The sequence below is a fragment of the Pygoscelis adeliae genome, unplaced genomic scaffold (assembly GCF_000699105.1).
Source record: "Pygoscelis adeliae isolate BGI_AS28 unplaced genomic scaffold, ASM69910v1 Scaffold21, whole genome shotgun sequence".
Classification (NCBI taxonomy): domain Eukaryota; kingdom Metazoa; phylum Chordata; class Aves; order Sphenisciformes; family Spheniscidae; genus Pygoscelis; species Pygoscelis adeliae.
This window is the reverse complement of record NW_008824243.1, coordinates 907762-916862: the sequence shown is the minus strand read 5'-3', so window position 1 is coordinate 916862 and position 9101 is coordinate 907762. Positions and strand designations below refer to the sequence as shown.

Genomic DNA, 9101 nt, shown 5'->3' with positions numbered 1-9101 from the left:
TTAGAGTAAATTCAAATAAAGTTTTGTACTAGAACTAGAAATAAAATCATTGAAAACTTTAAAATGAAGCTTTGAACTTGATACTGGTAAAAAGGTCAAGCATTTGATGAGTTTACGTGACCATGTGATACTACTACATTTTGGTTAACAGTATTTCCTGAAATACAATAATCGGAGAGATATAGGGGAAAAGACAATTCTCTAGAAGATCATTTAAGTTCAAAAAACCAGCTACCAAGGGATCTTTTGTACCTCTGGAAACTGAGGGGAAAATAAATTCTTATTTGATAATTTAATTTTACTTTTTTTTTTTTCATTCCATGTAGACCTTGCTTTTATTTAATTTCTCAGCATTGTTATAACTTCTATCAGCATTAAAATACAAAACCTTACAGAGCAGCTGGAATGACAGGAGGATCTCCAAGGATTTGTCCATCTAAGAAAGTTACAAGCACAACTATCCCAATGTAGTTGCACAAACCAGCTCCCCAGAGGGGGCATTTTGATTTCTCATTTAGTACCTCCCTCGAGAAAAAGCTAAAGTGGAAAGAAAAGGCACTCATTCCAAAATAGATATTCATACAAGGAACTAGTGAGTGTGCCTGTTCTTGTAAAATAGGTATTAAATGAATAGTGGGTTTAATAGGTATAAAACAAATAAATTCTACCACCTTAGAGGGAAAAGCCCTGTGGCAAAAATCTCTGTACTCAGCAGGATAGAGCTGGGTATGAAAAGCTTAAAAATGCCATCAGAGAAAGGTTTGGATTTTTGTTTGCTTTTCTAGAAACAAATGAGTTTCTAAGAATCCCTATGTTACATCATGAATGTGCCCAGTCCACGGAGATTTTCTTCTTTTGGTTCCATAAAATCTGTGTGAGCTATAGCCATATTTTTCTAAATTCTTTGAGAAAGAAATGCTTTTATTGCTAACCTCAGCTAGCCTTCCCTAACCAGCTATAATTTGTTTTCATGCTGAAAAGTCAATAGAGAGTTTAAACAATTATGACATACTTAAATGCTTCATGCTCCTTCTGCAAGCCCAACTGCCTATGAAATTAGACCAATATAAGTTGCCGTTACTGACTAGACTTTATTGGTCTGTTCTTGTGCTCTTTTTAGACAGATCGTTATCTTGCATGAGCTTACAGTTTTGTACCATGTGTGCTGTTCAAATTGACAGCTAGGAGAAGCTCCACAGAGACAATTCAAATTATTACCATAAAAATCCTCAACACTGTTACCAAGTAATCTTTATGACGCAGATTACAGAAGCTGTGGAGAGAGTAAGCAATTGTTCTGACTGAGGTAGTTCCTATGGAGATCATGTTACTGAATAGCTTCTTGGTAATCAGAACAGACATGGGTAACCATCTTTTATGTAAGATACTAGGAATGCATATTATACTATGACCTTAAGAAAAGTCTCTGCTGTTTTATTAAAGAAATTAAAGTCCATGCTGTAGAGAAACCAGCAAGTTCGCAAAATCAATTTTTCCCTCTTGTAAAATAAGTGGCCTGCTAACACAAAAGAGTCATCCCCTTTTCTTATGAAGCACCTGCATTTTCATTTGTAATAGGGTTCTTGTGACTTGTCAACACTGTTTCCAGCATACGGATTATGCCATTTATCAACCTGAACAGTGGGTCTGTTTTGAACATTGTTTTATGAAGCCTGAATATTCTGGCCTAGTCCTCACCTGATGCAGGGTAGAATGGCTCCACAGATGTCCTACTCAGGATCTGGTATGATGTGTTGCAAGACATGCATTTTCAATTATTTCTTCTTGTTCAATACAGTTACATATTTCTTAACGGTTCAATGTGTCAACCATATTTTACTTCTGAACTTCATCGTTGTTCTCTTCTGCCCTGTCTCCAAGTTCAGGTTCCTTTCATCAACCTTGGAAGATTCAGTGGGTCAATTTCTTTTTCATTAAATAATTATCTTACTATTTCAATAGCATGTCGTTTTAGAGTAAACTTAACAGTATTCATTACTGAAAGATGACATTAGTTTGATGCTTAATTATAGCTCTCAGGTGATCCTTTAAAAATAATGTAATAAAAACATCAGCAAAACGCCTTCAATAAAAAATAATTATAAAACATTTTACTCTTGGTTTCAATTTGACCCTATCATCAGAGATGCAGAAGAAAATGGACCAGCTGGTTGTCATTTGCAGTATCTATCTGCTTTCACTTTTGCTCTCCTATATGGAAAGAGTAAAGAAACAAGATTTAGATTAAGACCAAATATGATTACACCTGTGTGTTTTATCTGCCTCAAAGCATTAAGGAAGCATTGAAAACAATTTTTCTTAAACTTTGCTTCAAAGCATATATAAAAGCATAACAACACTTTCGATTTGTTAATTAACTTTGTTTTCTTAAGCAGCTAGAACTGCAACGTCTAACGCTAACCTTGTCTTTCCCTTCAAATCATTGTGAATTGCGTTTTGTCCACTCTGCAGAATGCAATTTCAGATTCAGTGTGATTTGAAACTGATACTCAACCTGTGATGGCCCAGGAGTGTTCTCACATCACTTGCAATTATCATAAATAGTCTTCTGCATTCCACCCACTGAATTAATGCAAATATTTATACTGTATACCAATACAAATGTTTTAAAAATTCAAGACAGTTTCTATAGTCTTAGCTCGGGGGGTGGGGGGGGTGGAATTCCCACTAGATAACACGAAGACTATTCTTAATAAATGCTATTTCTCTTTAAAATGCAGCGTTCCCCTCTCCAAAATATTCTGGTGCCATAGGTATTGAAAATATCAAAAATTAGCTTAATTTTTGTGATTAAAAAGATTCATTGCTCAACTCCTTTGTACTAAACAAACTGAACAACCTAGTTAAAGATTTCCAAAAGAATTCATTTCTGGGTAAATCCAGATGTTCAATCTTCAACTAAAAGTAGTGAAAATTCAGAACAAAAAAAGAAGTGCCAGTCCCAGAACTCAGGCAGAACACTGACCAGAGAGGAAATGCTCAACACCCCACCCCCCTAAAATCAAGCTCTCTTTTGTACCCCAGGTTTACTGTAATTCTATCTCCCAGTAGTTTTTAAATCAGTACATTACTTCTTGTACTTTGAAGTACCTGTCAAGCAGCATTTCATGAAAAGTGCCTTCTTTCCTGGCTTTTCTGAGGGCTTTTGTATCTTCTTTGCTTATTTTAAGCTTTTTGTCTTGAAAACTTTGGAATTTCTTTCTGTAAGGGGGGGAAGAAAAAATGTAAGAAGTCTAACTTCTTTAGTTTTGTGTTCAAATAAAACAACACCTGTGATAAGAATATTGACTTCTATTACACAGTAGACAACTGGCCTAATAAAATCCAGCAAACCATCACAGTATCAAATATTGCACTAAGACTTTTGTAGGTGAAAACTATTCCGTTTTTCTTTGGCAGTCTAAGTAGGAATGAGCCCCTACATGATTAGCATGACGTGGTTACAAGTTCTAAAGAGCCCCTTCTTCAACTACTAGCATGACAAGTCAGGGAGCGAAAGTGTATTGGGTGTAGGTGGCAAGATGCTGGTAGTGGGGGAGCTGCAGGGACGCCTCTGTGAGAAAAGGCCAGGGGCTGCCCCATGCTGGACATAGCTGGCTCCACAACGGACCGACTGCAGGACACAGCCAAGTCCATCAGCAAAGCTGGTGGCACCTCTGTGAAAACATATTTAAGAAAGGGCAAAAGGCCACACGGGCAGAGGAGAAGAGAGGAAAAAAGAAGTGCAAAATGGCAGTGTGAATATCAAGGACAGAGAAGGAGGGGGAGGAGGTGCTTCAGGCGCTGGAGCAGATATTCCCCTCTAGCCCATGGAGGGGACCATGCCAGAGCAGGGGAAAAGTGGGAGAGGAAAGGAGTGGCAGAGAGAAACCACTATGTATTGACCCATACCCCCATCCTGCTTGGGGGACCAGGTAGTGGAGTCTGGAGTGAAGCTGAGCTTGGGAGATGGGGAAAGGAAAGATGGTGTTTTGAATTTTTGTCTTTGTTTCTCACTACCAAATCTACTTTAAATGGGCAATAAATTTAATTAATTTTCCACAAGTTGAGTCTGTTTTGCCTGTGACAGTAACTGGTACACAATCTCCCTGTCTTTATCTTGACCCATGAACTTTCTCAACTTATTTTCTTCCCTTGCCCTGCTGAGGGGAAAGTGAGTGAAAGGCTGGGTGGGAGTTTGGCCCTTCCACCAAAGGCAGCCCCGAAAGAAAAGCACAAAAAGATACTTGAGCCTGTTAACAGCTCTAAACTACGTACACATAATTGATTTCACACTGTTTAACATTTCCTTTGTCTTCTTGTGGAACATCATCTTTCTTCTTTGCTTCTCTTTCAGCACAAGTACGAATCTAGTCATTGAGAGGGGGGAAAAAAAAAAAACACCAACCACAAAACAGAAAATGCCTTTTTTTTTTTACACAACCAGAAGTTTCAGGTTAAAGATGACAATATACCCCTCATAAGAGAATGAGAGTCACAGTGACCTTTTAAGTTCACAGCTTTCAAACTGGTTAATTTGCAAATGGAGACAACTGCAATAAAAGCAAGAGCTGTCTCAAGTATGGGACATATTAAGTGGAATCCTTGATGCTACTGTAAGACATAATCACCTTAATCTCAAAGAAGCACCATTACAGTTCTTAGTTTTAGCAGGGGTAAAATGCCTTTTTCAGAGACTGACTTAAAATTATTATTGCTCTGACTAGTAGACATCTATCTATCTGGAGGCACACATGTATTTTCCATATCCAGATGAAGTCAAGGTAGTCTTTTTACGTTCTGTTACTTAAAAGATGTCTCCTTCTGCATCATTCTGGTAAACGTTTCTCTGTCCCTGCTTCAGTCATAATTCATCTCTCCTGTACCAAGCTGCTCAGAACTATCTGGAATATCACATAGACTGTCTTGCCCCCCAGAGTCTTGCCCTTCTGTAGTGGCAAAATAGCTTCCTATCTCTACTGGAAGTATCTCAGCTTATGCAGCCCTGGAGCTCATTTGCCTTTCTTAAGGCCAAATCACTTGACAGCTTATAGAAAACTATTATAAATGTATTAACAGTAAATTGTAGCACACAGACACCTGGTTATTTGAATATCCGTGCCAATCCTGTATTAATTGTAGAAGTTATAGATTACCTTTATCATTTCTTCTTCCCCTGCAGTTTTGCTTTTGGCTTCTATGTCTCCCTCTTCATTACATCTAATAAAACGGCTATTTGCTGCTAGTAATGCCATTTTCTTCTGCAGAAATAATATCACATATTGTTAGTGTAAGGATTATATACAAACTCTTTGATTCGTAACATTTGCCCTCTACAATACACCAGAAAATTCTGTAAATGCGTTTTATTCTTTTATGTATTGACATTTCAATAGCTAGTCAACAGACTTGCTGGCTCCTTCATTCTTAAGATGCTTACCGATGCCAAAACGCAGCAGTTGGGAAAACAGAAGATTTGAAGTTACAATATGGCAGAGATTGCAAAAGGCTTTTACTGTACAGACGAAGAACATCAATATAGATTAACTCAAAATACAGTCAAATGCTAGGAACAGCAAATGAATTATTCCAAGCAACTTACATCTTGGAAGACAGGTTCCCATTGCTCTCTTGAACCTATGGCATCTGAACGTCCAACAACAAGTCCATCTGAATTTATACCAAGGTATTTGCCATAACCAGACTTCAGAGCAATCCTGAAAGAGAAAATGCAGGAAAACAATAAAGAATGTTGTTAATTCAAGCAATTCACAATATCCAACACATCACAAACACATTATTAGTAGGCAATGTATTTCAAGAGAATATTGAAACAGGTATTCACACCAGAAACAAAAGATAACAAGTATCAAAACTTGTAACATTTTGTTATAGTACTTACCTTGTATCAGACAACTTTACTGCTGTAAACTGTTCAGGAGGACTAGGGCCTTCATCATCTGAGGAAAGAATTTTCCATTAGTTAGTATTAAACATACAGTATTTTAACCTGTTAATAGTGCAGTTTCAAAAAGAATTAAACAGCTGCCACTGCAAAATACTATGGAAAGCAGCAATGCTCTATTTCTTTAAAAATTCCTTTTTTGAATATTCACTTTTAAAAAAGCAACGCAGGTGCTCATTTACGTTCATGTATTTAGAGTGCTTAAAACAAGACAAAATAAAGACAATTCTTGTGTAAAGAAATTTACAGTTGAGAATGCTTTGTAATTCTCCAGGTGGCTCAGAAAACCTTAATCTCCTTGTAATGTTATTTTTCCATAACAAATGGTTCAGCTATGGTAGCACAACTCAGTATCCTAAAAGCTACTAGCCTCTCCATCCCTCAAAACCAAAATGAGGCAATATTGCCATCGTTGCTTTGATGTCACCTTGGAGGTGAAACACTGTCAGGGTTCCGGAACAGTCCTTGTCTGACTGATGGCTCTCAAATTCAAAGTAAGGACTAGCTAATTATCCTGCCACATTAGTAGCCCACTTGTGCAGCGACAAAACAAGTATATTAAGACGAGGATGCAGCAATAAGCCTTGAAACTCATCTGCCTCGAGTTTCATTCTTCAACTGACACCATAAAGTTTTTATAGGTTTTAATAAAAGTTATACTGCTTTTTATCCAGTAAGCAGTATGGCCTTTAACAGGTGATCATCTCCAAGGCAGTTCAATTTATTGTACACGTAAAACAGCAAGAAACCAGGTAAGTGAAACTGATTGGTAGTCATTAGGTTTAAGTCATCTGCATGCTACGGCTAGGATTATTGCATTATTTGTAATAAACTGCTTTTAGCTGTAAAATTGCTTGCCTTTAAGTGATGCTACTTTTATGCCTGTCATTACTAGAACTGCTTACTTCCAAATTTCCTGAAACAAACCTTTATGTGGTGCTCCAAGCGTAAACAAGCCATTGTCGAGGGCATGGATGTAAGCTCCTTTATCCATTTCTATAGCTATAGTTCCTGTAATTTCACCGAAATTACTGATAGCCCACCAGTTTCCTAAAATACAAAACCATGACAGTTAATAGAGTAATTACAACTTCTGATTACAGTAGTTCAAGAGATGATATTTCTGTGTCTTCTCTGAGATTTTAAATTCTAAAGATACAATTGCTATTGCTATCTCAAGATCTTTGTGCATTATTTTATACTACAGGGCCAATTTCATGGTGTTGCTGCTGAAACGAAGTCCTGCTGTTCTACCCACCCTGCCATCCCTAGTCACAGGCTCCTGCACTTCATCCCTTCTTTGTGTTAGTCCATAGAGGAAGTTGATCCATTCAGCTGATCCAGCAAAGATACACCTTGCGAGGAAGGTTTTTTTTTTTTTCCTCTGGACCAGCCTCTTGCAGTTTTGGGGTCGTATCCAATTATTAGATTCTCCAACACAACGGAAACAGATAAACTATCTCATCTTGCTGTTAAATTACCTCATGTGAGCTGTAATTCTTAGACTTCAGTTGTTGAAGCCAATCTGTGTTTGAATGTTTGAGCCCCACAGAATTCTACCAAAGTCAAAGGTAGCCCTACCACGTGCCATGAATTAGAATTATGATGTTTATATTTTTTAAACAGTAAAATTTTCTCCTGGTATACTGTCTTATAAATATTTCCTACACGATTAAGATAATAACTATTTTTAATTAATCTGAATATGATGGTTTTTTTCCACATGGTAAATTCGGCAAGTCAATCTGCCTTGAGCAGAAATAATCTTCCCCTATCTTTATACAACATATGGAGCTAATTATCTTGTCCTATACAGTCAGGGCTCGCAGATCAACGTACGGTTTTTCCAAATCTCTCCCTCTTTTTTGAAATCTGGCTAAACTAAAGAATGTAGAACATCTGTAACATTCTTCTAGTGTGAGACACAACAGCCCATTTTCTCATATATCATAATTTGTTTTAACACAGGAACAAGGATGACTTCCCCTTGCACTGCTTTAGCTTATGCCTATATACACATGATAAAAAATGACATTTATCCTGTAGTGTGTGCTGTGCTGCAGTATACATCTGCATCTCTCATGACTTTGTGGTTCTTTTTTAGCTGTTTTTGTTTGTGAAGTGAACTGTGATCAATCAAGGACATGACAGCGCCGAAGGGCAACAGTCTATCAAGTTACTGCTCACGAGCATACATACTTTGATCCTTCTATTTTATGAAAAAGGAAAAAGTAAAGTTATATTTTGTTACTGGTTAATGTTTGTGTCTTCAGTTTCAATTAACAGTAGCAAATTTATAATGTGAACACATCACAGCAGTCAAGTAAGTACGTCAAATTAAAAACAAATAAACAAACTAACCAAGACTCTCTTCCTTTTGAAAAGATTGAAGGTTTGAGTGAACTAAAGAACACAGTCAGAAAGTAACTAGTGGCAGAGTAAGAACAGAAAGCACAGGTGACCCAACCACTAATTTTCAAAGTAATAGTAACAGAAGATGCAAGTTATTTACACAGAAATGCACTCATTAAGTAACAGCATTACAGTGCTAAAAAGCCTCTCCTCCTGAAGCAAATACCATTGGGGGGGGGAGAAATCCAAACTGTTAAGTACTTTGAGATTATGTAAGAGCATACTTTAGCTAAAAGGTGGAAAATCCATCCCACTGATGTCTGAAGTTCCACCTGGAGTCTAGGAAGATCCCAACACACAAATAACATGTTGTGACAAACAGTTATAAGTCTCTACAGGGAGTACACTTAGTTTACAAAGTCCTGTAACAATCTCTTCAGCTTCTGCTGTCCCCTAGAGTTTCCACACTGTCACGTAATTCCCCCAAAGCAGCTCACCAACAATATCAAGTTGCTCTGCCGCATCCTCTTCCCTTTTCCTTTTCTTCTCCTTGTGCTTTTTCTTGCTGCAAAGGGCGGTACAAAAAAGTAAGAACGTGCCTCCGACCCGGCCCTTCCACGGCGAGCCCTCTCCTACGGCCTTGCTCCCAAGCCCTGCAGGAGCGGGTCACTGACACCCGCCGGGAGCGAGGGGCTGACAGCCCGAAAACCCCTGCCCTGGCCGGCGTGCCCAGGCATACCCGCAGCCGGAGGAACGGGACGGCCTGGCCTGGCCTGGCCTCACC

At 38.1% G+C, this 9101-nt stretch overlaps 1 protein-coding gene across 1 annotated transcript; it reads right to left on the bottom strand.

Moving 5' to 3' along the window:
• Positions 1-1416: 1416 nt before the first annotated feature.
• FRG1 (FSHD region gene 1) lies at positions 1417-9054 on the bottom strand. The gene is made up of 9 exons (XM_009335191.1): positions 8954-9054; positions 8815-8882; positions 6893-7015; positions 5903-5960; positions 5603-5717; positions 5157-5261; positions 4279-4370; positions 3112-3222; positions 1417-2211 (listed from the first exon to the last, which is right to left on the bottom strand). Exons 1-9 carry the CDS (start codon positions 9052-9054, stop codon positions 2175-2177), a joined length of 810 nt encoding a protein of 269 aa, XP_009333466.1. The 3' UTR covers positions 1417-2174.
• Positions 9055-9101: the final 47 nt, after the last annotated feature.

What these genes read in the sequence shown, in the direction of transcription:
- FRG1 (XM_009335191.1), bottom strand. Translation starts at nt 9,054, where the DNA reads ATGCCTGGGCACGCCGGCCAGGGCAGGGGTTTTCGGGCTGTCAGCCCC. An exon ending in AGAGCAACTTGATATTGTTG is followed by an intron (nt 7,016 to 8,814) that starts GTGAGCTGCTTT and finishes TTTGTATTTTAG; the next exon opens with GAAACTGGTGGGCTATCAGT. An exon ending in CATGAAATGCTGCTTGACAG is followed by an intron (nt 2,212 to 3,111) that starts GTACTTCAAAGT and finishes CTTTCCATATAG; the next exon opens with GAGAGCAAAAGTGAAAGCAG.